Here is a 27,747-nt window from a genome sequence, read left to right as displayed (position 1 = left end):
TACCGAGTTCTAATACTTGTAGCTTCCACAAGCCGTTGAGCGCAGGTATTTTTCCATCGAGATGGTTGTTTGATAGGATCAGGTGAGTCAAACTTCTCAAGGCTGAGATCCTTGGAGGGATTTCACCGGCGATACTGTTTGTGGACAAGTCTACGGTTTTGAGCTCCTTGAGCCGCGTGATTTCTGGGGATATGTCTCCGGTGAAGAAATTTTCAGCGAGAGAGAGTTTGGTGAGTTTCCTGAGTTGGAACACTGATTCTGGAACTGGACCGCGGAATCTGTTCTTGTTGAGGCTAAGGACTGTGAGCTCAGTTAGGTTTCCTATTTCATCAGAGAGGAAACCGTCATAACCGTCATCATCAAGGTCGATCTCTGTAACTCGGCTCGTCGTGTTCTCCAGAGGGAAAGAACACATAACTCCCAAGAACGTCCCTGAGCCTTCACAAGGGTCTTCAGAGAAGTCCCATGTGCTGAGGTAAGAGGATGGAGAGATGGAACTTGGATCAACGCTGCGTATTATAGCCTCTAGAGCTTGAATATCTGAACGAAGAGTGGCTGAAAAAACTGATGAAGGGACAATGAGTGAAAGAACTAGTAAGAACAAGGACATGGTGAGTAGTAAGGAAGAAGAAGAATAAGAAAAAGATGGTTGTGTTTTGGCAGCCATTGCTATGGTTCTTCTTTAACAGGAAGGAGGGAACCATTTCTTTTTAAGTGAGTAGTCTTGTAAGAAGAAGACGGTGGTGCATGTTGAACCTAATTGGGATCTAACACGCTTCAAAGGTTTTTTGGTATGTTATTGGTGAGAGGATTCACATCTTTGTAGTTTATAGCATCATCATAATAAAATCATACATCAAACCAAATATCGACCGACTCACGTAATTGACACAAGACCATAAAAATTTAAATAACGCTTCGCTTCTTATTTTTATTTTTTTTGGTGTGTGTGTGTTTCCAATAGTTTAAATGGGAATTTTAAATTTCTCAATTTAAATCCAATATACAAAAACTCAAATCGGAAAAATGTATACAATAGTATGAAATTCAATTAATCTTTCTGATTAATTGTCTGTTAAAAATAAATAGAACAAAAAAATTCATTAATAACGAATGGTTATTATTTGTTTACGAAGTTTTCTGAAAAATCAAAGTTTTGTTAAATTCACTTGACAGACAAGTGTCAGATTGAAATTTGGAAAGTTAATTTAGAATTCAACTATTTTTAGAAAAACAAGAAGAAATCTGGAGGTGATCATTGGAGCAATTATCTAAAAAAAGACAACTGAAACATTCCACCAAAATTTAAATTTAGTAATTCACTATATATAGAAGTTCGATTTTACATATATATAAGTCGACTATTCAATCAAAGATTTCAAAAAAAGAAAAAAGAAAAAAGAAAAAACAAGAAACCATTTAAACAACTTAATAAGCAAAGATGGCCATCGAAAAGAGAACCATGATTGCCTCCTTCGTCATCGTACTGATGATGGTAACGATGATCGTGACCAATGTTGAGGCCCGGAATCATGTCAAAATCAAGCCTCCAGCAAACCCCAAGTTTTACTTTTTCTAAATTGATGGCTCATAAAATGTTTACAAGAAATAAAGGGTTGCTTCAACGAGGAGCTAGCTTCAAGCATTGGTGTTAAACTAATGTTTATGTTTTTCATATATTTCACTTTCATCCTCTTATTTGTTTAGTTACGGATGGAGTTATTTGAATAAAATATTGTAACAAAAAAAAAAAAAAGAATATTCATATGTGAATGAAATTATTCTAGTTTTCATATTTCAGTGACAAATATTGTTTCTAGAAATTGATAACATTGTTCATATATTAATACTATTACTAAAATTGTGTTATCCTTATATTAATACTATTACTAAAATTGTGTTATCGAGTTATCTTGTGTTTCGAGTTTCATTGTAACTTGATGATTGATGTCAAACAACAACGTGAGACTTACTAACACTGACATACAATTACATAGTTTCCAGATTTTGGTCAGAACACGTCGCCAAATTTTTAATGATGATAGTAGTTTCAGTATAGTGATGAAACGATCGTAGTTTTGATATCGTCATTGTCGGTCATCATATCGATAGAGACAGCGAAACCAAACATACGTACTATAAGCTTATTCTGTTTTTAAGTAGAAGACGAACACCCTTTACCAAAAACGTAGAAGACGAACATTAATCTATAATCCAAATGATCTATACCATCTTTCTGATTCCAATTTGACTTAAACACAACCAAATAAGAAGTAAACTGATTTGATTAACTTTAAAACTATTAATAATGGATTGGTCTCGGATTACAAACTTAGCATTTTTAAATACTATAATACTGTATGTTTCGGTAAAAAAAAAAAAAAAAACTCTTGAAAGATAGAATCAAAACTTAACATAATAGCACCATTTGACCCAACAAAAAAAAAACATAACCTAGCATCAATATGTTATATATTATCAAATTATGGGTGGCAAGAGTAAGTAAGTAATGTTATAGAATCATTTTTAAACTAAGGTTCATCTAAAAAATAAAAAGAGAGTAAAATTCGAGAGTGAATTATGCAAAACTTTGGTCAACGTGATTTTATATAACTGGACTGATAATTTATGGTGTTAGGCCCAGTTCCATTACCACTTTAGGCCCAGTTCCATAAAGTCAAACCGACGAAGACCAAAAAAATTTGGCTTCTCTGAAGGTTTTGTGTTTGTGTGATACGATCTGATTGATAAAAAAAAAAAAAAGAAGAAAAATTCTCAGGAAACAGCACGAAGAATCGATAGAATCCAATTCTCGAAGAAGAAAGATCTCTCTTTTTATCCTTCTGGAGAATACTTATTAGTTTGGTCTGTGGGTTTAGCTGTAAAGGTTACTGCTTTGAGTTTTACTGCCCCCCCAAATTAAAAAAAGCTTAAACTTTTATTCAGATCTGTGTCTGTACTGCTCGCATTGCTTCAAGCTCATTGTTGATTCTGTGGATTTGAAAGAGTGAGAATTTGGGTTTAGATTGTTTAAGTATGGGGAGGCCTTTGTTTTATGATATCATTGAGAAACCAGCAACAAGCTGCATCGTCACGATATGCAGTGTGATTTGGTTTGTGATTCAGAAGAAGAGTATTGGCTACTCTCAAGTTGGATTGAGTTACGAGACTGCAGTTGAAGGCCACTACTGGAGGATGATCACCTCTGCTTTATCACATATTAGTGTTTTGCATCTTGTGTTTAACATGAGTGCTCTCTGGAGTCTTGGTGTTGTGGAGCAGCTTGGTCATATTGGTCTTGGAACGGCTTATTACCTTCATTACACTCTTGTTCTTGTTGTGTTCTCTGGTGTTTTGGTTATTGGGATCTATCATTTGTTGATTGCTAGGTTCAAGATTGATTATTTCCGGAGAGTGACAGCTGTTGGGTACTCTTGTGTTGTCTTTGGTTGGATGACCATTCTCTCTGTGAAGCAACCTTCTTCAAAGCTGGATCTTTTTGGTCTTTTGTCTCTTCCCATTAGCTTCGCGCCTTTCGAGTCACTCATTTTCACTTCCATCATCGTACCACAAGCTAGTTTTCTGGGACATTTGTCAGGCATCCTTGTTGGCTACGCCATTTCGTGGGGTCTGATTGGCGGGATGAACAACTACTGGGCTCTTACTATGCTTGGTTGGATCATTGTGGTTTTTGTTTTCAGTTTGAAGAAATCGGGTGCTTATGATATCAGTTTTCTAGAGATCGAATCGCTTAGTGATGCTTCTTTACCTTCAGTGCGGTTTATTGGAAACGGCCGGACCTTGCAAGCCAGTGCTGTCCCTCTTAGTGGAGTGGAAGTTGTCTGAATTCAGTTTATGTTCAATATTGAATGTGGGAACAAAGTTCTTTTCATCGAGGTAGTAGGATGAAGACCGAGAGTTGGTAACCAAGCTTGTTTCTGCAGTTCCAACCGAATGACCCGATATTTAACAGATACTTAAGGCTTGCTTGAACTGTTTGTGGGAAATGCTTCCGGATAATGTGGTGATTGGAGAAGGATTACACGTCTAATCAAGCTAGTGGTGTTTAGACATCATTACAGATGAATATGACAGTCAATTATTTTGTCATGTGATTGATGTATAGTTGCGTAAGTGTCCTGTGTCTTACCTAAAGATTCCATCCACTAGACATGTTTCCTCATTTGTGACCTTCACATTTATTTCAATATGAAAGCATTCCACCAAACAGTCTTGTATTACTCGTTTTTCTTTGATATATTGGAGGGCTAATTGGTGAAATAAGCACAATAATACATGGTATCTGTTTTATCATCTACACTCTTTCAATTTCACAAGGTAATTAGATGAATTTTTCTGCAGGTCTCTTGGACTAGAGCAGTGTCTTATTTTGTAACCAATTTCCATCTTCTATCATTTCCTTGTTTAATATTCCAAAAAGAAGGTAAGGGAAGGGTAGAACAATCACCGATTCACAGTTTCAAATTTTTAGCTATGAGAAGTTGTAGGTTGGATGATTATTTCGAAGCTCTATCTCAAAAATAGAGTCATGTCAATTGTATTTGGTATCAGAGTGATCTGACTTAGATCAACTTTTGACCAGTTCTTTGTCTCCATTATACCTACTTTCAACCCAAATTCTATTCACAGAGTTTGCATTTCTCCACAACTATAATGTTCGACGTTGCTTATATAATCTGTACATTGATCAGGTGAATCTGATCTTACTTTCTGGTCCACCCTCTGAGCACTTTAAAAATGGAGAAGAAAGGCCAGAATGGTGGTACATATGACTCATTGTTGACTCATCATCCGATTCTCTGTATCATTGCTTTATCTGTAATTTTTATAGCGATCGACCCCTTTCACATAAGTCCAATTGGGGGTCGTGAGTTCAAACCTGTGAAGCACGAGGTTGCTCCATACAAGCAAGTCATGGAAAGATGGCCAAGAGACAACCTTAGTCGACTGGGTAATCATGGGAAACTGGAGTTTGTGGACCAAGTCTTTGGTCCAGAGTCATTAGAGTTTGATAGTTTAGGTCGTGGTCCATACACAGGGTTGGCTGATGGAAGAGTGGTTAGATGGATGGGTGAAGCAATTGGATGGGAGACATTTTCCGTGGTAACATCGAAATGGTATAAGATTGTATATATACTCATCACTTCTTTTTGTGTGCAGAGAGTTTTGTTTCAGGTTTTCTTATTGATGGTTTGTGTTCATGAGAATTAGGTCAGAGAAAGCTTGTGTGAGAGGTGTGGATTCAACAACAAATAAGCAATGGAAACACGAGAAGCTGTGTGGGAGACCTCTTGGCCTGAGATTTGATAAAGAGACAGGAAATTTGTATATTGCAGACGCTTACTATGGTCTTCTTATGGTTGGTCCTGAAGGAGGGATCGCTACACCTTTAGCTACTCATGTGGAAGGAAAGCCTATACTATTTGCTAATGACCTTGACGTCCATAGAAATGGCTCTATCTTCTTCACTGACACCAGCAAAAGATATGACAGAGCGTAAGGAAAAATTCTGCTATTCTTGCTTTGTAGATCAATTCCCACCTTTAATCACTTAATTGTATGATGTGAGAATTGAACTTGTACTTTTTGTAGGAATCATTTCTTTATATTACTGGAAGGAGAATCAACAGGAAGGCTTCTAAGATATGATCCACCTACCAAAACAACACACGTTGTGCTGGATGGTTTGGCTTTTCCCAATGGAATTCAGCTCTCTAAAGATCAGTCTTTCCTTCTCTTCACGGAAACAACCAATTGCAGGTATAACCATATAGATAGATGACCCTTAACATCAAACTCAAGGATAGACTCCATATTTATTGTTTCTCTGCCTCAGCTTTGTGTTTATATTGATGTATCATTTCTCTTTTATCAATATGTATATAACAGATTGGTGAAATACTGGCTGGAAGGTCCAAAGACGGGTGACGTCGAGGTGGTGGCAGATCTCCCGGGATTCCCAGACAATGTAAGAATAAACGAAAAGGGTCAGTTTTGGGTTGCAATAGACTGTTGCAGAACACCGGCACAAGAAGTTCTAACAAACAACCCTTGGATAAAAAGCATCTACTTCCGGTTGCCAATACCGATGAAGCTGCTGGCGAAAACGATGGGGATGAGAATGTACACTGTGATATCGAGATTCGACGAGGAAGGTAAGGTCTTGGAGGTGCTCGAGGATAGACAAGGCAAGGTAATGAAGCTTGTGAGTGAAGTGAGGGAAGTTCAAGGGAAGCTTTGGATTGGAACAGTGGCTCATAACCACATTGCCACTTTGCCTTACCCTTTAACAATGAATCAATGAAGAACTTTGTTGTTGTAGTTCCCTAGCTTTTGGTGTTTCTTTATATCCTCTTGATTTAAAAATTCATGAGGATAGGGAAACAATATAAACAAGTTGATGATTGAACTAAATCATCTCTCTGTAACTAATTTATCTTCGTTTTGATTCGAGTTCCATTGGACTGATTCGTCTTTTGTTCATTACATTCTCTTTCTTCAGTCTCATTTTGTTTTGTATTTTTATCATTTGAAATACGAAATATAAGAATTCTTATTACCCAATAAGAATCTAGAATCACACAATTTGTACAGCCTAGAAACGGTAGAATGCAAACAAATAATATAAACACAGATTTTTTTTTTGTTTGCCAAAACGATAAAAGTTGGTTGATCATAGCGATGCCCCGTGTGTTATCGTCTGGTTCGGAAAGAAGCTCTATGCGACGTCATCCTTCGTCAACACACTTTCTCCATTCCAACATAACAGTAACGGCATGTCCAAAACTAAAACCCACCTGTCGATTATGATTGAGGTTGTAAAGATCATTTTCATTGAGATTTATACTGTATATAGCAAGACAAGTCTGTCGACACACACAGAGAACTTGTGTACAGTTCAATCTTGTAATTTTCACACGGTTTCTATAAAGAGATGCAGCGTGATAAGCTTCAGATATCACACATACTAAACAGTTTCGCCAGATAATTTGTTCACGAAGACAAAACGTAGCAGGAGACATCACAGCACAAGAACCTAATACCCAGCTAAACTCAGCACGGCGCGCATATGCAAGACGAGTAGAAAACAGAAATCACTTTATCACATGCCAAAGAGCAAGAATAGTGAATATTACCATGGGGGCATGTGGAGCTAGTCTCCAGGGCCTTGTCCAGTCGAAGCATTTGATGGCAGTTGCTGAATCTGTTGAAGAAGGTTAGCCGCAAACTGTAGAGTAGACTGATATCGCTGCTTCTTATCGACCTCACCATCTGATGTACCTTGTCCAGTTCCAGGGAGAAATGACTGAAGCTGCTGCTGTGCTTGGCTAGACGGATCCAAGTTTGTCATGTTCGCTAGTGGAGGCATCTCAGCTTGAGACTGGGAACGATTTGCCTTGAGCCCTTGATTATTTGTTAGCCCTTGATTATTTGTCAGACCATGATAATTACCTTGCTCATAATCCTGATAACCGTGCACACCAGGGTTCTCAGCTATAGGGGCCGGCATGTAGGTTTGATGAAGCATGGGAGCTTCAGGCTGGTATTGCTGTCTCATGGGTCGAGATACAGCTTGATGTGACCCTTGAGAGTAGATTGCATAATTTTTCGATGGAGGAATATGTAACGGAGCTTGCGGAGGTGTACTAACAAATGGTGCTTGATACTGCATACCACCATGGACCATCCCACTGGAATGGCTCTGTGTGCGTGACACCGGAGGATAATGCATCGGAGGAGGAGGAGGAAGAGGAGGAGGAGGAGGTAGTTGCTCCACGGGATTGTATTGACTGCCTAATTGTTGGAATGATAGATTTAATCGGTCAGAAACCATTGGTTGATCACGATTCCAATCTTTCGATGGAGCTTCTCCATTGGACAGTTCAACGGATTGGTGACTTTCAAAGGCAGTAGGTTGAGAACTTGTAGGGAGCAAGGAGGCCAGAGTGGCTAAAAGCTCAGGTGTTAGGCTAACCCCGGATTGAGGCATTGCAGTGTTAGGTACAGAAAATGGCTCGCTAGAAGGACCAAGCATTGATTTTGGGGGAGGCTTTGATTCTTCCTGCATACCTCTGTTGTAATCAAACACAGCTCGATCTTCCCTAGCAGCATACAAACCGTGATGGGAATTGGCAGGTGAACTCTGAGATTTATCTATATACGATTGAGAAATGGGATGAGATTCTTGTCTATATGATGCTACAGCAGGAACCTGTGGTGGGGGCAACTTGAGAACAACACCATATAACCGTTCTGGGCCCGACACTTTGAGCACATCAGTTAAGAAATCCGATGGAGGAACCAAAAATAAAGTGGTTCCATCGTCTAATTTNNNNGCCAGAGTGGCTAAAAGCTCAGGTGTTAGGCTAACCCCGGATTGAGGCATTGCAGTGTTAGGTACAGAAAATGGCTCGCTAGAAGGACCAAGCATTGATTTTGGGGGAGGCTTTGATTCTTCCTGCATACCTCTGTTGTAATCAAACACAGCTCGATCTTCCCTAGCAGCATACAAACCGTGATGGGAATTGGCAGGTGAACTCTGAGATTTATCTATATACGATTGAGAAATGGGATGAGATTCTTGTCTATATGATGCTACAGCAGGAACCTGTGGTGGGGGCAACTTGAGAACAACACCATATAGCCGTTCTGGGCCCGACACTTTGAGCACATCAGTTAAGAAATCCGATGGAGGAACCAAAAATAAAGTAGTTCCATCGTCTAATTTTGCGACACCTGCTCGGTTCTTTGAACCAAGGTAGCGGAGAAATTCAGTAAAAGACGCGAAATCATCTTCGCTGTCTGGTAAGAAGAAAACTATTTCAAATCCAATGGCTTCAGTGTAATGTTTGGCAAGCATATCCAAACCCGTTCTTGCTGAACAATTGACGGTCTCAGGGCTATTAACCATTCGAAAAACCGAGAATCAGCAATCAAAGAGCAGTATTATCAATGAGGCGAATCAACACTACTACATCCAGTTTGAGATCAAAAAGAAGACAATACACAGATTACCTAAAATATCATATCTAAAAGAATGAACAGATAGATAACTTCTCATCAACGAACTACATAACTTCCTACAGAAAAACAGAAAGGCGAAAAGGTTACTCACATTTCTGCTTCAATCCCCTTTCCGATAGGTACACAACGAGCATGACAAACAGGAGTTCCACCTTTGGCAATGATTCCTCTCCATATGAAATCAGTATCAGGAAAGCCACGACCACGCCTCGCAGCAACTGAACCACGCCCATATGACCTGTTGAACGTAGTGACACGATCATCTACACCCATCGAAGGAAAAGCATCCACTGATCCATCTCTACGGGTTCTTTTGGGTTCTCTTTCCAACTGAGCAGGGTCATATCCTTCCCAAGAACCAAGGTTTGATCTAACGGGTAGCCTTGTATTTGGTGCAGGAGAGGGGAGTATTCCAGCGCCAGTTGGAGATGGCCTTCCCCAGCTTCCTTTCGTACCAACCACACCACTATGTGAACGTTCAACGCTTCCTCGAAAGGGCCTCATAGGGCCAAGAATCCCGCTAGAATGTGGTGAAGACGTGAATGGAGGATCATTGACGAACATCTCAGGCCTTGATTGTTTGGCACCAGAATGACAACCAGTATCATCTCCTCGTCCAAGGGGAATGTCATCGTTTGTGTACATAATTGTAATTCTTGGATTGTTGAATAACCTTCCCTGTAGTCCTTCCTTAGCACAGCGGGCTTCGTCAACGCTCCTAAACTCCACAAGCGAAAAATGCCTTGATGGGTAGCTAATACATCTCTCAATCTCACCAAAGAGTATCATACTGTTGTGTAGCATCTGTTCGTCAATCTGTACAGAAGGAGGGTATCCAATCCGCAATACATTACTTGGTTGGCCGCTTCCTTTACCATCTCCAAATGAGTGAGGGTACTGTTAAGCATATTACAATCAAACCTTAGAAACTTGGCGAGAACAAGGGTTTGTCGTAAACTCTTACAATAATGAAACGTAAAGCCTATAAAAAGTAAACATATCACCAACAAAAAAAGAAATCTAACCTGTTGTTTAGCACTCAAACTGCCATCCCTGCCATCACTAGAGCCAGGCCATGGTTCCTAAAGAGAGAGAAAAGTGTTACATGGTTTCGAAATGCAAAAGAATCAAATAGATTCTGCAATGATGCACAAGAAAGTTTCTAGCCACGGAAGTCATATCAAACTCATGAAACTTAAAGCACTCGTTTGCAATTTCTGACAAAAGGAATACTAAAGCAAATTCATACGTTAGTATTTAACTAAGACGACAAATGGATGCTTACTTTCCGTGGCCCTTGTGATCGAAGAAAATCAACTCGCAAATAGCTGCCACCCATTCTCTTTCCGTTCATGCTCTTAGCCTGTATGGCATCGTCAATGTCATAAAAGTCAATAAAGGCTGTCTTGCGTTCCAAAAGAAACCTGAAATCTTCGATTTTCCCAAATTTCATGAACTCTGCCTCCAGGTCATCCTTTGAAACACTTGGGCTGATTCCCCCCACCCAAAGACTCTTACAAGGCTTTGCCTGCAAACAGTTAAGTTCCATGAGAGCCAATACGGTATATCGTAAAGTTGAGATGCATACGTAGCTGTCACGAAGAGAACTCTTTACATATAAAAACACTAAAGAAAAAATCACACTTGAGTTAGAAATCCACAAGAACACAAAACACAGAACCATTGTCGTCAATTCATATCAGCTGCTAACCTAAACACAAAACGATACTTCAGAAGAACCATTCCGTAATTACAAGGAGAATCACGTCCTCCTCAAAATCGGCAACACCTTAGTTGATCATTCCACATTATGCTCGCGTTTAAATATACAAGCATCTAACACTCAGCTGAGATTGGAGCAAAAAGCAAAGATGCTGACATATCATTCAAATTGGTGAAATAAAAAACCATCCACCATGCGGGTATAACCTCAAGATTATATCTCTGATGGCTAAACGTGTTACGAGGATTGTATTATCATGCAAATGCCATCACTTGCGTTGATTATCTGCACCTTCTCCAACTCCCCAGTCATAACTTGAGATCTAGAGTAGCATAGCTTAGGATACTGAGTGATACCTATCACTGGAGCTCGATTTGCGAATTTAGAATGCGAACATTCGTGTCAAGAGTTGTGGGTACAAAAGAGCTGCAAAAACTCAATTTTGCTACTATTTTTTGGGTTCATACTCAACTTTGAGAGATTGACATATAGCAAACTGTATCTGGAACGAGCCTCCTGAAATCACAGATCCCTGAAACCGCTTTCATGACATTGACATGATCAAGAACCTGAACAGAGTGATTTATGTCGACGTCGCTGATCCAAAGACCAGTTAGAGAGAGACCAAAGAACCGCAAGCAGCCATTATGGAATCAATATGGCTGCAGCTCAATATGGATATGAGTTTACGGTGGAAGACGAGTTTGATACACATTTGCTTTCTTGTTCGTGATTCGTAGTGTGTGATTTCTCATGAAGCAACCCAACTGAACGCGTTGAGAAAGTTAATTGGAGTAGCGGGCCACAACTCACAAACCATGAATCTGGGTTCAAAATTTGATAGGGCACATATGCACTAAACACGACTAGATGTAACAATTTCACTACTAAGACAAAAGCATCAAGATGAGTGTAATCTTAAGAGTATGATGAATCCCCAAAATCGATCTAAAACCATAAACAAACGGTAAAAGAAGCTAAGGAAGAAGAAACTAAAACAGAAACCTAAGAAAACGCAGAGATGAGAACGAACCGGTCGAGCGAATTCGATCTTAATCTGACTCCCATTCAAATAAGAACCTTGAAGCGCTTCCTTGGCCGCCACAGCTTCTTCAACACGCCTGTAGTATAGAAACGCGAAGCTACGGGATGAGTATACCATGATTCTGTCGATCTCACCAAACCTTGCAAACAAATCGACTACATCGGATTCCGTAGTCTCTGCCGTCAAACTACCAACCCATAGATTGTTCGATTGAAACCCAGATCCGTCTGGCTCTCNCAATCCGCAATACATTACTTGGTTGGCCGCTTCCTTTACCATCTCCAAATGAGTGAGGGTACTGTTAAGCATATTACAATCAAACCTTAGAAACTTGGCGAGAACAAGGGTTTGTCGTAAACTCTTACAATAATGAAACGTAAAGCCTATAAAAAGTAAACATATCACCAACAAAAAAAGAAATCTAACCTGTTGTTTAGCACTCAAACTGCCATCCCTGCCATCACTAGAGCCAGGCCATGGTTCCTAAAGAGAGAGAAAAGTGTTACATGGTTTCGAAATGCAAAAGAATCAAATAGATTCTGCAATGATGCACAAGAAAGTTTCTAGCCACGGAAGTCATATCAAACTCATGAAACTTAAAGCACTCGTTTGCAATTTCTGACAAAAGGAATACTAAAGCAAATTCATACGTTAGTATTTAACTAAGACGACAAATGGATGCTTACTTTCCGTGGCCCTTGTGATCGAAGAAAATCAACTCGCAAATAGCTGCCACCCATTCTCTTTCCGTTCATGCTCTTAGCCTGTATGGCATCGTCAATGTCATAAAAGTCAATAAAGGCTGTCTTGCGTTCCAAAAGAAACCTGAAATCTTCGATTTTCCCAAATTTCATGAACTCTGCCTCCAGGTCATCCTTTGAAACACTTGGGCTGATTCCCCCCACCCAAAGACTCTTACAAGGCTTTGCCTGCAAACAGTTAAGTTCCATGAGAGCCAATACGGTATATCGTAAAGTTGAGATGCATACGTAGCTGTCACGAAGAGAACTCTTTACATATAAAAACACTAAAGAAAAAATCACACTTGAGTTAGAAATCCACAAGAACACAAAACACAGAACCATTGTCGTCAATTCATATCAGCTGCTAACCTAAACACAAAACGATACTTCAGAAGAACCATTCCGTAATTACAAGGAGAATCACGTCCTCCTCAAAATCGGCAACACCTTAGTTGATCATTCCACATTATGCTCGCGTTTAAATATACAAGCATCTAACACTCAGCTGAGATTGGAGCAAAAAGCAAAGATGCTGACATATCATTCAAATTGGTGAAATAAAAAACCATCCACCATGCGGGTATAACCTCAAGATTATATCTCTGATGGCTAAACGTGTTACGAGGATTGTATTATCATGCAAATGCCATCACTTGCGTTGATTATCTGCACCTTCTCCAACTCCCCAGTCATAACTTGAGATCTAGAGTAGCATAGCTTAGGATACTGAGTGATACCTATCACTGGAGCTCGATTTGCGAATTTAGAATGCGAACATTCGTGTCAAGAGTTGTGGGTACAAAAGAGCTGCAAAAACTCAATTTTGCTACTATTTTTTGGGTTCATACTCAACTTTGAGAGATTGACATATAGCAAACTGTATCTGGAACGAGCCTCCTGAAATCACAGATCCCTGAAACCGCTTTCATGACATTGACATGATCAAGAACCTGAACAGAGTGATTTATGTCGACGTCGCTGATCCAAAGACCAGTTAGAGAGAGACCAAAGAACCGCAAGCAGCCATTATGGAATCAATATGGCTGCAGCTCAATATGGATATGAGTTTACGGTGGAAGACGAGTTTGATACACATTTGCTTTCTTGTTCGTGATTCGTAGTGTGTGATTTCTCATGAAGCAACCCAACTGAACGCGTTGAGAAAGTTAATTGGAGTAGCGGGCCACAACTCACAAACCATGAATCTGGGTTCAAAATTTGATAGGGCACATATGCACTAAACACGACTAGATGTAACAATTTCACTACTAAGACAAAAGCATCAAGATGAGTGTAATCTTAAGAGTATGATGAATCCCCAAAATCGATCTAAAACCATAAACAAACGGTAAAAGAAGCTAAGGAAGAAGAAACTAAAACAGAAACCTAAGAAAACGCAGAGATGAGAACGAACCGGTCGAGCGAATTCGATCTTAATCTGACTCCCATTCAAATAAGAACCTTGAAGCGCTTCCTTGGCCGCCACAGCTTCTTCAACACGCCTGTAGTATAGAAACGCGAAGCTACGGGATGAGTATACCATGATTCTGTCGATCTCACCAAACCTTGCAAACAAATCGACTACATCGGATTCCGTAGTCTCTGCCGTCAAACTACCAACCCATAGATTGTTCGATTGAAACCCAGATCCGTCTGGCTCTCGTCCTCTCCAAGGCTTCATCACTGGAGCCATCACCACACCCACACCACTCTTTCTTCTTCTTCTTCTTCTTCCACTCACCGTTGAATTGGAATCCCCGTAAATGTCTTGAAGGTGTTGGAAGGTTGAAGATAACCCAACCAAAGAGGCAAAGCAAAAATTAACGACTGCAATTTCTCCGAAACGACGACGTTCGTTGTCTACTTCACCAACGACTTGCAAAACGACAGCGTTTTAACGGAAAGTTTTACTAATTTGTTTCGAGATTTCAAGTATGATTAGTTTCGTTGTTAACAACAACTCACGGCCAAAGCCACATAGATATAACTGATGTGCGTGCTTAATTCTCATACGCACACAACTCTGAGATCTTTCGAGATCTATATATTACTAATCGGATAGCAAAATACAAATCCATTCTCTCATAATAGTATTCAAACAAAGAAACTCAAGGAAAGTCTGATTCATAGTAATTCAAAAGACAGAGAGCAGAGAGAAAAACAAAATCTTCTAAAGACAAAGGGGTATATAAAAAACTTCCGACACAGTTGGGAACCATCATGACAGATACTGAGATATTCAAAGGTCTTGAACACTCAAACCTGAAATCAAGTAACAGACAAATTCAACTCAGATAAAATGAAATTTCCAACAAAAAAATCACATTACTGATAGAAGAACCAGAAAAAACTTAAGGGAGGCAAAATTCTAATAGTATTGTGATTAACATGTGTGTAATTAAGGCTTTACTAAAATTACCTAAATCCTATTAGGCTTCAAATACCAAAAATCCAACAACTATCATGATACTAAAACATTCAAGAGATAGAAGTTCTAAAAACTTGAGTATCCATCCATACGCAACAAACTCTAACAATTTTATGATATAGCTAGAGAAAGAGATGAGATAAAATTACCCGGAGGAAGAGACTGCTTCAACTTATCAGCCTTCTCTTGGTCGAAGACACATAGTGTGTAGAGGTACCTTGAGCACCTGACTTTGAACTTAACAATGTCCTTGCTTCTCTTAATCTTCACAGACCTAGCATCCTTCCTTCTCGCTGTCAAAAGGAAGTCCTTGATTTCGTGGATTTGCTTCGGCTGCACACATCCAAAATCAAAAAACAATCCCACTTTCATTTCAATACAAATTCATAGACCCAAAATGACTCAGCAACAACAACTCACAACAATACTTTAAGAAAATGTTTGTGCATGAAGAAACTTAAAACCAATCGATCAGTAACGAGAACGAACACTTAATCTACTTAATCTACTACAAAACTTAAAAAATCCTAGTGACGAACGAGAAGAAACAATCAAAATTCAAAAGACTAACTCCGCAAAGGATTCGATTACAAAATAACGTTAAAGAACTACGAAGACAGTGATATCAAAAACGGAGATGATATGAAATCAAACAGATAAATCTTCTACAGCCTCACGGAATAATGAAAAGAACTGATAGAGAGAGAGACGACGACGAATTTTTTACCATTGTCGGATCTGATTTTGGTGGCTGCAACTTTTTTCTTCTTCTACTCAGCAAAAAGGAAGAACCCCAGCGTCGGGAACTAATAGAGTAACCCTAAATATGAAGAAAACCCTAGAGTGTCATATATGCGAATTTCCAAATATACCCTTTAGATAGGCCCAGTAATCCGACAATATCGCTATTGGGTTTTTAGTGGCCCAACCCAAGTAGTTTTTTTTTTGTCTTTCGAGCAGACAGAAGTAGAAAAAGGGGTTTGTATTTGGAAAAAAACATTAAGCGCCACTGATTGGGGGTTTTCCCGCGCCACTAAAAAAAAAAAAGAAAACTCTTAGTCTTCCTCAAAAAGCCCTAACCTAGTTCTCGCTTTCTCGCTGTCTCTGCAGTTTTGTATTCCAAAATTGATTTGGTTTCTCTGATTTATATATATAAATATTACTTTCGATTCGATAAACCCTTGTCTCACAAATCGTGTCAGTCTCNCAATCCCACTTTCATTTCAATACAAATTCATAGACCCAAAATGACTCAGCAACAACAACTCACAACAATACTTTAAGAAAATGTTTGTGCATGAAGAAACTTAAAACCAATCGATCAGTAACGAGAACGAACACTTAATCTACTTAATCTACTACAAAACTTAAAAAATCCTAGTGACGAACGAGAAGAAACAATCAAAATTCAAAAGACTAACTCCGCAAAGGATTCGATTACAAAATAACGTTAAAGAACTACGAAGACAGTGATATCAAAAACGGAGATGATATGAAATCAAACAGATAAATCTTCTACAGCCTCACGGAATAATGAAAAGAACTGATAGAGAGAGAGACGACGACGAATTTTTTACCATTGTCGGATCTGATTTTGGTGGCTGCAACTTTTTTCTTCTTCTACTCAGCAAAAAGGAAGAACCCCAGCGTCGGGAACTAATAGAGTAACCCTAAATATGAAGAAAACCCTAGAGTGTCATATATGCGAATTTCCAAATATACCCTTTAGATAGGCCCAGTAATCCGACAATATCGCTATTGGGTTTTTAGTGGCCCAACCCAAGTAGTTTTTTTTTTGTCTTTCGAGCAGACAGAAGTAGAAAAAGGGGTTTGTATTTGGAAAAAAACATTAAGCGCCACTGATTGGGGGTTTTCCCGCGCCACTAAAAAAAAAAAAGAAAACTCTTAGTCTTCCTCAAAAAGCCCTAACCTAGTTCTCGCTTTCTCGCTGTCTCTGCAGTTTTGTATTCCAAAATTGATTTGGTTTCTCTGATTTATATATATAAATATTACTTTCGATTCGATAAACCCTTGTCTCACAAATCGTGTCAGTCTCCATACCTCTGGCTTGTTTAGGGCTACTGCTTAATTTTAGTGGGTAGTTTGGAATCGGGTTGCTAAGAAGGGGGGAATCAAATGTTTTATTCACAGACGTTATTGGCTCGAAAGGGTCCGTTGGGTACGGTGTGGTGTGCCGCTCACGTGCAAAACCGTCTTAAGAAGCCTCAGTACACCGCCATCAACATCCCCAAAACTGTTGGTTCGTCTCTCCTCCCTTCTATTTTCTTGCTTTTCTTTTTCCAAAGTTCGTTTTTTTTTTTTTTTAATCCCCTCTGATTGTATCCAATTCGAAATTTCACTAATTCTATAGTTTTGATTGCTTTGACATGGGCATTCACCAAAGTTTATATTTTTACCCATTCTAGTGGTTGAAATCCTCACAATTTCGCCTGAGTAGTTGCTGTTTTGATTAAAGTTTTTGACTTTTCTCTGCTTTTGATTGGTTATACGATCTTAAGATTGTTGATTAATTGTGTTGGTCTATGCAGATAGTATAATGTTTCCAGAGGTACCATTGGCATTGAGAACGTCAAGTCACCTTCTCCTTGGGGTTGTGCGTATATATTCAAAGAAAGTTGAGTATCTTTACAATGACTGGAGTCACCTTAATACTTGGGTTGCTAAAGCTTTCGTCTCTACTCAAGTTGACTTGCCCGAAGATGCCAGACAAGCCCCGCCTGAGTCTGTGACTTTGCCTCAAGCACTAAATTTGGACGAGTTCGACTTGGGAGATAACACTATCGACATGTATTCACTTTTTTTCTTCTTCATGTTTGATCTGTTATAAAGCTTTACTAGAGTTTGACTTGGAAAGATAACATTTTTGTTTTCTTGTCCAATCATAGGGATATCGATAATCATACCCGGAGTGAGGAAGATATCACTCTCACAGGTACCTTTTACTTGTTGTTTTTTTCTTGGTTGTAGATGCAGCTTACCATGATTTAGAGGTGTTTCTGATGCTGATCCTGATGCTTCTTTTGCAGATCAAATTCCTACTGGCGTTGATCCTTATGTTGCTGTCACATTCGACGAGGTGAGATTACCCTCTTGCTTCTTATCACTTTGAATTTGATTCTGACCACTGCTTTTCATGTCTCCGGGAACGTGTTATTGAATGAAAGTTTAAGTGTTCTTCTTGCAGGACATCATCTCAGAATCTATGCTGATGGATTTCGAGTGAGTCTCTTCATAGAGTTTTGATTTCCTCTACTACACCTTGCACTTACTCTTCTTTGACTGTTCAATGATATGCTTCTAATGTGGTTACTTTCTTTTAACGATTTGAGCAGCCAACCCACAGAACCTATGAGTGGGCATATTGGAGAAACTGATGTTGAAATGGCTTCTGAGGCAAGATCAGAAAATGAGCCAAGAGACTCCAATTATGCTCCAGATATAGGAACCTATAGTCCTCGCAACGCCACAGAGGAATTCCCTGAAGTTCAGGATCCTCCTAGACAAAGTAACTTGGCAGAAGAGCTCAATCCCACTACTGAGAGAAGCGATGCCAATTCTCCTAGAAGTATTCCAGAGATTGAGATAAGGCGTGATGCTGCACACGAATTAAGCCCTGCGTCCCATCCATCATTTGCTGCAGAACAACAGAATGTCAGAATTGAACACACTGAGTCTTTAGATGATTCTTTGAAAGACAAGGACCCCACTATCCCTAGTATTGATGAAGAAATCTCAAATCTTAGAAGGGATTCTGCATTTGAGCTTCGCTCGGAGTCTCCAAGTTTTGCTGGTTCTGAAGAAGAACGTGCAGATTTTGGTGAGTAAACAACATAGTCTTATATTTTTAACCATTACATTCTCTACATTATTATTGGTTTTAAACACTTTTTTTATATGTTAGTGCATCCATCACCTCAATTGGTGCTTCAGCCTACTCCTCCTCCCCCACCACAAAGAAGGCCAAGGAAGAGGAAGCTCTTTGATAAGGTCACAGTATTAACCAACAGGTAATAACTTTTCCGTTGCTTCATGTGACTTTGATTATTTCATTACCTTTTTTGTATGTACTGATCAAAGAATACGTACAGGATTATAAAACAAAGGCTCGAGGATCCTAGTGATACACTTCGTGAGAAAAATAAAATGCCTTCATCTAAAGTAAATGTCTGGAGACTGAATAATCAGTTGAAGAAGGATCGAACATTTAGTGATCCCTTACTTACTGGTAAGTTTCAATTGTTTCTTCATTTTCGTCACTTTCGCCTTCTTTTGTCCTTTGTTTTTGAAAAAAAGATGATTGCCTGTGTATCTGCAGGCTTCTCAGATGTTTTACGCAGTGTCTTTGAAAAGGACTATGTAGCTTCAAAGCCATATCTTGCTGTTTCTAATGAAAATGTTCCAGAACGTTCACCTGTATCATCTCCTATTCGAGAAGCTGAAACCGAAATTAATCCAGTCTCTCCAATGCCAGAATCTGTGGTTCCTGATTCTACGAATCCAGACAATACAGTTCAGCTGTCTCCAGCTCAGCAAACTGAAGATGTCCAAGACTCTGCAGGCCCTCCACCTGCGCATGCAGAGTCTGTAGCAACAGAAGCACAATCTCCTCAGACATTTAATAATAATGATGACATGGGATTTGAACATTTAAGGGATGGTGGTTTCCCTGTGCACATGCCGTCACCGCCTCCAAGATCTTCACCTTCTAGAACTGATGACTTCAGCACTCAGCATGGAACTTGGGAGACAAGATCTTATAGAACAGAGCCTTCAACTTCCGCAAATCCAGAGGATATGCCTGAACTAAGAAACTTGGGGCTTTCACCTGTTTCTGAAATGACTGACGAGGTTTGTTTTCACGTTTTTGCGTGTTGATGTTTTTACCATTCTTGGTGCTTCACTAACTTTGATAGCAATACTATTTGTCTGTGCCGTACAGGAGCTTTCTTTCTTGGAGATAGGTGGGAATACCCCCTTAGTATCACCGGCTAGTCAAGATTCTGATGGTTTGACAGGGAGAACAAGGTATATAGATTCCAAAAGCCATGTAGATTTGTAAGAGCCAACTGTTTCTATAATTGCTTATAACATTCATTGAACTTTGCAGAGCCTTGGTTCAGTATCTTAAACAACGTTCTTCAAGTAGTCCCACTTCAAGCCATCCTTCCGGAGATCTAAGTTTGAGCGAGATTTTGGCAGGAAAGACAAGGAAGCTAGCTGCTCGAATGTTCTTCGAGACTTTGGTGAGTGATTCTTGATACATTTGTTTTTAATTCTTTGTATCTCTCTGCACTGCCATTAGTTTAGATGGGTTGTTTTCGAATGACAGGTATTGAAGTCTAGAGGACTTATAGATATGCAACAAGACAAACCCTACGGCGATATTGCTTTGAAGTTGATGCCTGCCCTTTTTTCAAAGGTTCAAACATGAATAAACAATGCTCCTTAGATTTATTTATGTAGAAGTTAGATCCTGGTTAGACGAGGAAGTTACTTCATTCTTAGATCCTGGTTTATTTACATTTTTGTTTAAGTAAAGCTTTACTCGAGAAAATATGTGTGAAGGTCTAAAATCCATCATTAGTCAATACAGTAATTCATATAACTTAAATTCAATGTTGTAAAAAGAAAAGCTTGTCATTCTCTATAATTTTGGAAATGAATTAGTAGCATGGGTTGAGACGGAACTAATCATGGAGATAGAGTCGCTCAGAAAGTCTATCCACTCCCAACTTTTGTTTCATAGAGAAAGTCCTTGAACCCAATTGAATCAAATATATAGATCACCCAAATAATCGGGTACTTGGAGCAGCATCTCTCAATGAAACCATCACGAGTACCATCTGTTAGTTTATAGCTTCCCCACAAAACGCAAAGAGAAGCAGGGGGGAAAGCATGTACCATGTAAAGAATGCAAACAACTACCAGTGGTGTCACTTTTCTCTGTTCGTGTTGAATAGGTCATTGCTAAAGACCCGAGTTAACAAGCCTCTGATGGACATTGGACCGTCATCGTTATGAGAATATTATATCAAAACGAAAATCTAAAAAAACTGTCGGAAAGGAGTATATGCATAGATAACCCCGTGGATCTTTAAATAGCACAACCTTCTTTCAAATCTAAGAGATGACCTACCTGTTCTTAACTTGTTTTTGTTTTGTATATCTTAGTAAGACTATTGAATCTAGAAAGAAAATTAACAGTTATAGGTGGAATCTATCTTAGTCATCAATTCTCTAAGGGACAGGACTACTTGATGTATGGGCCTTTTGGTTTGTCTCGATGAAGTTGATCATACTACNATTGAACACACTGAGTCTTTAGATGATTCTTTGAAAGACAAGGACCCCACTATCCCTAGTATTGATGAAGAAATCTCAAATCTTAGAAGGGATTCTGCATTTGAGCTTCGCTCGGAGTCTCCAAGTTTTGCTGGTTCTGAAGAAGAACGTGCAGATTTTGGTGAGTAAACAACATAGTCTTATATTTTTAACCATTACATTCTCTACATTATTATTTGTTTTAAACACTTTTTTTATATGTTAGTGCATCCATCACCTCAATTGGTGCTTCAGCCTACTCCTCCTCCCCAACCACAAAGAAGGCCAAGGAAGAGGAAGCTCTTTGATAAGGTCACAGTATTAACCAACAGGTAATAACTTTTCCGTTGCTTCATGTGACTTTGATTATTTCATTACCTTTTTTGTATGTACTGATCAAAGAATACGTACAGGATTATAAAACAAAGGCTCGAGGATCCTAGTGATACACTTCGTGAGAAAAATAAAATGCCTTCATCTAAAGTAAATGTCTGGAGACTGAATAATCAGTTGAAGAAGGATCGAACATTTAGTGATCCCTTACTTACTGGTAAGTTTCAATTGTTTCTTCATTTTCGTCACTTTCGCCTTCTTTTGTCCTTTGTTTTTGAAAAAAAGATGATTGCCTGTGTATCTGCAGGCTTCTCAGATGTTTTACGCAGTGTCTTTGAAAAGGACTATGTAGCTTCAAAGCCATATCTTGCTGTTTCTAATGAAAATGTTCCAGAACGTTCATCTGTATCATCTCCTATTCGAGAAGCTGAAACCGAAATTAATCCAGTCTCTCCAATGCCAGAATCTGTGGTTCCTGATTCTACGAATCCAGACAATACAGTTCAGCTGTCTCCAGCTCAGCAAACTGAAGATGTCCAAGACTCTGCAGGCCCTCCACCTGCGCATGCAGAGTCTGTAGCAACAGAAGCACAATCTCCTCAGACATTTAATAATAATGATGACATGGGATTTGAACATTTAAGGGATGGTGGTTTCCCTGTGCACATGCCGTCACCGCCTCCAAGATCTTCACCTTCTAGAACTGATGACTTCAGCACTCAGCATGGAACTTGGGAGACAAGATCTTATAGAACAGAGCCTTCAACTTCCGCAAATCCAGAGGATATGCCTGAACTAAGAAACTTGGGGCTTTCACCTGTTTCTGAAATGACTGACGAGGTTTGTTTTCACGTTTTTGCGTGTTGATGTTTTTACCATTCTTGGTGCTTCACTAACTTTGATAGCAATACTATTTGTCTGTGCCGTACAGGAGCTTTCTTTCTTGGAGATAGGTGGGAATACCCCCTTAGTATCACCGGCTAGTCAAGATTCTGATGGTTTGACAGGGAGAACAAGGTATATAGATTCCAAAAGCCATGTAGATTTGTAAGAGCCAACTGTTTCTATAATTGCTTATAACATTCATTGAACTTTGCAGAGCCTTGGTTCAGTATCTTAAACAACGTTCTTCAAGTAGTCCCACTTCAAGCCATCCTTCGGGAGATCTAAGTTTGAGCGAGATTTTGGCAGGAAAGACAAGGAAGCTAGCTGCTCGAATGTTCTTCGAGACTTTGGTGAGTGATTCTTGATACATTTGTTTTTAATTCTTTGTATCTCTCTGCACTGCCATTAGTTTAGATGGGTTGTTTTCGAATGACAGGTATTGAAGTCTAGAGGACTTATAGATATGCAACAAGACAAACCCTACGGCGATATTGCTTTGAAGTTGATGCCTGCCCTTTTTTCAAAGGTTCAAACATGAATAAACAATGCTCCTTAGATTTATTTATGTAGAAGTTAGATCCTGGTTAGACGAGGAAGTTACTTCATTCTTAGATCCTGGTTTATTTACATTTTTGTTTAAGTAAAGCTTTACTCGAGAAAATATGTGTGAAGGTCTAAAATCCATCATTAGTCAATACAGTAATTCATATAACTTAAATTCAATGTTGTAAAAAGAAAAGCTTGTCATTCTCTATAATTTTGGAAATGAATTAGTAGCATGGGTTGAGACGGAACTAATCATGGAGATAGAGTCGCTCAGAAAGTCTATCCACTCCCAACTTTTGTTTCATAGAGAAAGTCCTTGAACCCAATTGAATCAAATATATAGATCACCCAAATAATCGGGTACTTGGAGCAGCATCTCTCAATGAAACCATCACGAGTACCATCTGTTAGTTTATAGCTTCCCCACAAAACGCAAAGAGAAGCAGGGGGGAAAGCATGTACCATGTAAAGAATGCAAACAACTACCAGTGGTGTCACTTTTCTCTGTTCGTGTTGAATAGGTCATTGCTAAAGACCCGAGTTAACAAGCCTCTGATGGACATTGGACCGTCATCGTTATGAGAATATTATATCAAAACGAAAATCTAAAAAAACTGTCGGAAAGGAGTATATGCATAGATAACCCCGTGGATCTTTAAATAGCACAACCTTCTTTCAAATCTAAGAGATGACCTACCTGTTCTTAACTTGTTTTTGTTTTGTATATCTTAGTAAGACTATTGAATCTAGAAAGAAAATTAACAGTTATAGGTGGAATCTATCTTAGTCATCAATTCTCTAAGGGACAGGACTACTTGATGTATGGGCCTTTTGGTTTGTCTCGATGAAGTTGATCATACTACTAAATTACTAAATTTGATGTAGAAACTGTTTATTAGTTTGAATGCTTTTTTTTTGGTTTTGTTTATACTTTATGTCAATAGAAAGAAACTAATTGAAAATTGGGTGGTGACCCCAACGTACACACAGGTGGCAAACTACTGAACTAACAATCTCTTATATATTCTCAATTTAGTTTTGAATACTAAATTTTCAAATTTTTGTATTAAATGTAATTAATGTAACAAAGTTAGGGAAATAAAAGGTTACGTACTCATCAATCTATCATTTGATGTTAGAAAGCGACCAACATCGATACAAGTTGACATTCCCTGAAAAATGAATTACAGTGGAAATCTTCTCCTTTGGACGTAAACATGATTACTTTAGCTTTCCTGCGATTGAATATTATGACTTATATTTTTATTTATTCTTGTGCAAACGATTGACACATAAAGAACACTATTTCCTTTATACAAAAGAAGTAAATGGTACACCTGTTCTGAACATGACATCATATGAATATACTTCCTTCTTTTAGTCTCAAGTCTCAACAATGAACATAGACAAAATATATATCTCTTTTTTTTTTCGTCGACATTATACATTTTTCTGTAGCCAAACGATTCGATAACGTAGATATAAGACAGCTAGTCAACTAAATATTGTGATTGAAATGGTCCACCGTTCCAGCCTTATCTTGTGTTATGGAATTTAGAACAACTACATATAGTTACTTCGTTTACATTCATGTATATAAATATATACGGCACGTACATTTGATTCGATTTAAACAAACTAGTTGCCGCCGAGGCAAAAGTAAAGAGATGATATTCTAATCCTACACCACATAATAATGCAAAGAAATTTAAATCACACTAAGAAAGTTGATAAAAACTAACACTAATCACACTTAAGAAAACGAAGAATATAATAGTAGTTTTTCTTTTTGTTTGTCACGGTCGGATAAAATACTAATTGAAAACATAAAAAAAGTTTCACAGCAAATAGGAGAACAAGCACATTTCTACAATTAAGGTACGTGGGTCGTGGGTAGCTTTGTATATCGTTGAAGATTCCACGTATGGAGCTCAGGAATCTTAAAAGAGAATCCGAATCTAGAAAGACAAAACGGACGGTCAGGATTCTCTCTATATCGACTTTAGGAATCTGTTTTAAGGAGAATAACATATTAACATGTAACGACAAGAAGAAGTGGAATCATTCGTGACATAAGCGCCCATATTTTAATATTTTAATGTATAGTTTTAAAATACGTTAGGGCAGAGTGCCAGAATAATTTGGTGTATAGTTATTATATAAATGCCCCTGGCAACACATACTTTGTCATCTCGAAGCATCTATGTATAATATATGTATGTATGTATTAATATTTCACGTAATCCTCTTTAAATAAGTTCTAAACCACACTAACCTCGATAAAAGGTTCAATGAATAAGTCAGTTTTTATAAAATTAGCGTGTTCTCATTTTTTGGGTGAAGAAGATTTTTCTACCGATCGCGCCGTTTTAAGTATTGATCGATAATACTGACTGTAGCACCTCCATCTCCATGCATGAATCATATGTGTAGCCGTGTAGCTAGGATGTGTTAGGAGATAAACCATAAGAAAATTACTTAACGGAGAAATTGTTTTGAACTTTTTATTTTTAAAAAAGCTTTTTATCCGTATGTATATATGTTTTGAGTTGAAGGTTATAAATTAGTTTGATGTTTGTTATTGCTTTTATAATGTATACTCAGATTTGGTACTGTGCATTATTGATGGGTAACAATTTAGAATATGTCTTAAATATTTAAGGATAAAGAAGAAATTAAAGATTACGACACTATATGGATACGATCACGTATTTGTGCACAAGATTTGATGATATCCAATTTTCTTTTCAACGACGAGAACAAAATTCTTGTGCTGATATTTTAGCAAAATCAGTGATTATTAGTTATCAACCATATGCCTTTGAATCACAATTGTCCATCCTTTTTATACTCTGAATGCCTGAATCTCTGATGTAAACACAGATTTTAACTTTGGTTTTTAATAAAGTCATGTTGGAAGGAAAAAAAAATGAAGAAGAAATTAAAGAGTAAGAAGACGGCCGGGGGAGTCTCGATTAAGATCAATACTAGTATTATACTCCCATTTGCAATGAACAATTATTATTTGTATTGAAGTAGTAGTTTTGGTCGTCTACTAGCTATTCTTAAATCTCTGCCGACAGACGCTCCAATACAATGGGAGATCCAAAGCAATTTTTTTAATGAGTATTGTATAAATGTGGTCCATTTACTTTTCTTAAAACAAAAGCACCGTTTAACCCCAAAAAAAAAGAACTGGCTTGGGTTCAAGGATAATCCTTGCTTATTACAAGTAGTGTGCAGAATAATTAAATTGCATCAACCAAAAGTACATACATTAAAAAATAAAAATGATCTAAGCAGACCACAAAAATAAGGAGTAATTGAAAGTGTGGTGTTTTCGTTACCCTCACAACAGCACATAAACATAATAATTGGAAATGATCATATTTGGTCCTCCCATTTGCTATGGTGTTGAACAATTCTTATTTATCTGCCGACAGACACTCCTATACTATGGGAGATATATAGATCTACGTCAAATCTTAGACTGACTATTAATTAAAAACAAAACTGTATAAAATTGACCGGTAACCTGATTTATTAAAATTGAATTACAGTAAGTGTTATAATATACTGTAAATTGCAGTAAAAATTATGTGGTAAAAACGGTAGTTTGATTTAGTAAATTTGCTGTAAAAATATGAGTTAGTTTTAAAAAAAAATAACTGACGGGTAACATTTATAATGTATCAAAACTAAATTAAATATAATTTTTTTTAATAATGACATTTATAAATTTAATAAATAAAATGTTACTTTAAAAATAAAAATAGTTAACATGTATATTTGGTAATAGTTTTAGGCACCCATATATGTTTTAACAAAAATATATATAAATATATATATATATATATATATTTCAGTTTTGTGGAAAATATATATATATATATATATATATATATATATATTTCAGTTTTGTTTGAAATAGTCAAATGCACTCTTTAAAAAAATGAAAATCGTTGACAAGATTAAAAATGAAAAAAAAATTGTTTTAAAAAAATAAACAAATCGTGGGAAGTAATTAAAAATGTAAAGGAAAATTAAAAAAACTTCTAACTCAACTCTAATTAACTCAACTCTAATGCATGAAATTTTCCATGATGTTGAATAATCTGTTGAATTAACAATTTTACAAAGAGCATAACTCAAAGTTGTAAATCAACTACAACATATTGTAATTCAACTTCAACTTAAAAAAATATATATATATTCATGATTGGTAACATTTTTTGAGTTATCTATAAATAAAGTCTTATCTTAATGGTAACTCATGTTACCAATCAGAGCCAAAATGACTTAGGTTTATCGATTTAGAATGATGCTGATTCTTGCTTATGACACAGTCGGTAATGTTAAAAATAATTAAATTGAATAAACAAACTAAATGCAAAAAAACCAAAAAAAGAATGACATAAGCAGTAAAGAAAAATAGTACTCGAGAAACATATATATACTGTTGGTCATTAAGCTCACAAGTAGCATAGCAAAACTGTTAAAGATCGTTTTAGTGACACAATTGTAACAATTAATGGCAACAAATTATGAATTGTAACTATTTTTGTCCAAATATAACCGTTTTTTTTTGTCATTTAAAAATTGGCAAGAAATGGAGTTTTGTTTCTATAAAGAAAGAGTAGAAAGTGACAGCTCTCTA

General features: G+C 37.7%; 6 protein-coding genes across 9 annotated transcripts; 4 read left to right on the top strand and 2 right to left on the bottom strand.

Moving 5' to 3' along the window:
- LOC104749390 (RHOMBOID-like protein 13) lies at positions 2,756–4,316 on the top strand. The gene has a single exon (XM_010471007.2). It carries the CDS (start codon positions 3,037–3,039, stop codon positions 3,844–3,846), a length of 810 nt encoding a protein of 269 aa, XP_010469309.1. The 5' UTR covers positions 2,756–3,036; the 3' UTR covers positions 3,847–4,316.
- Positions 4,251–6,496, top strand: LOC104749389 (protein STRICTOSIDINE SYNTHASE-LIKE 13-like). 2 transcript variants are annotated; one of them, XM_010471005.2, is made up of 5 exons: positions 4,251–4,338; positions 4,713–5,138; positions 5,233–5,517; positions 5,614–5,781; positions 5,911–6,496. In XM_010471005.2, the coding sequence occupies exons 2-5, from the start codon at positions 4,759–4,761 to the stop codon at positions 6,323–6,325; spliced, it is 1,248 nt and encodes a 415-aa protein (XP_010469307.1). In that variant the 5' UTR covers positions 4,251–4,338; positions 4,713–4,758; the 3' UTR covers positions 6,326–6,496. The 2 variants fall into 2 exon arrangements, with proteins under 2 accessions (XP_010469307.1, XP_010469308.1); XM_010471006.2 differs by lacking the exon at positions 4,251–4,338 and adding an exon at positions 4,346–4,444.
- Positions 6,564–14,392, bottom strand: LOC104749388 (flowering time control protein FPA-like). Of its 2 annotated transcripts, none has more exons than XM_019238417.1 (8): positions 14,174–14,392; positions 11,802–12,004; positions 10,331–10,573; positions 10,071–10,127; positions 9,137–9,942; positions 8,433–8,921; positions 7,158–8,039; positions 6,564–6,818 (listed from the first exon to the last, which is right to left on the bottom strand). In XM_019238417.1, exons 1-7 carry the CDS (start codon positions 14,247–14,249, stop codon positions 7,175–7,177), a joined length of 2,739 nt encoding a protein of 912 aa, XP_019093962.1. In that variant the 5' UTR covers positions 14,250–14,392; the 3' UTR covers positions 6,564–6,818; positions 7,158–7,174. The 2 variants fall into 2 exon arrangements, with proteins under 2 accessions (XP_019093962.1, XP_010469306.1); XM_010471004.1 differs by having other exon boundaries at positions 7,158–8,351; positions 8,748–8,921.
- On the bottom strand, positions 14,545–16,654 carry LOC104749387 (60S ribosomal protein L38). 2 transcript variants are annotated; one of them, XM_019237590.1, is made up of 3 exons: positions 16,562–16,654; positions 15,134–15,317; positions 14,545–14,818 (listed from the first exon to the last, which is right to left on the bottom strand). In XM_019237590.1, exons 1-3 carry the CDS (start codon positions 16,562–16,564, stop codon positions 14,796–14,798), a joined length of 210 nt encoding a protein of 69 aa, XP_019093135.1. In that variant the 5' UTR covers positions 16,565–16,654; the 3' UTR covers positions 14,545–14,795. The 2 variants fall into 2 exon arrangements, with proteins under 2 accessions (XP_019093135.1, XP_010469305.2); XM_010471003.2 differs by lacking the exon at positions 16,562–16,654 and adding an exon at positions 15,712–15,804.
- Positions 16,870–20,616, top strand: LOC104749386 (sister chromatid cohesion 1 protein 3-like). Its single transcript, XM_010471001.2, has 12 exons — positions 16,870–17,244; positions 17,534–17,792; positions 17,891–17,937; positions 18,032–18,081; positions 18,190–18,224; positions 18,338–18,822; positions 18,907–19,012; positions 19,094–19,230; positions 19,321–19,853; positions 19,945–20,030; positions 20,113–20,248; positions 20,335–20,616. Exons 1-12 carry the CDS (start codon positions 17,121–17,123, stop codon positions 20,434–20,436), a joined length of 2,100 nt encoding a protein of 699 aa, XP_010469303.1. The 5' UTR covers positions 16,870–17,120; the 3' UTR covers positions 20,437–20,616.
- Positions 21,267–23,262, top strand: LOC109124989 (sister chromatid cohesion 1 protein 3-like). Its single transcript, XM_019237662.1, has 7 exons — positions 21,267–21,468; positions 21,553–21,658; positions 21,740–21,876; positions 21,967–22,499; positions 22,591–22,676; positions 22,759–22,894; positions 22,981–23,262. The coding sequence occupies exons 1-7, from the start codon at positions 21,267–21,269 to the stop codon at positions 23,080–23,082; spliced, it is 1,302 nt and encodes a 433-aa protein (XP_019093207.1). The 3' UTR covers positions 23,083–23,262.

Source organism: Camelina sativa, chromosome 16 (assembly GCF_000633955.1).
Source record: "Camelina sativa cultivar DH55 chromosome 16, Cs, whole genome shotgun sequence".
Lineage (NCBI taxonomy): Eukaryota > Viridiplantae > Streptophyta > Magnoliopsida > Brassicales > Brassicaceae > Camelina > Camelina sativa.
This window is presented reverse-complemented; position numbering and strand designations above follow the sequence as displayed.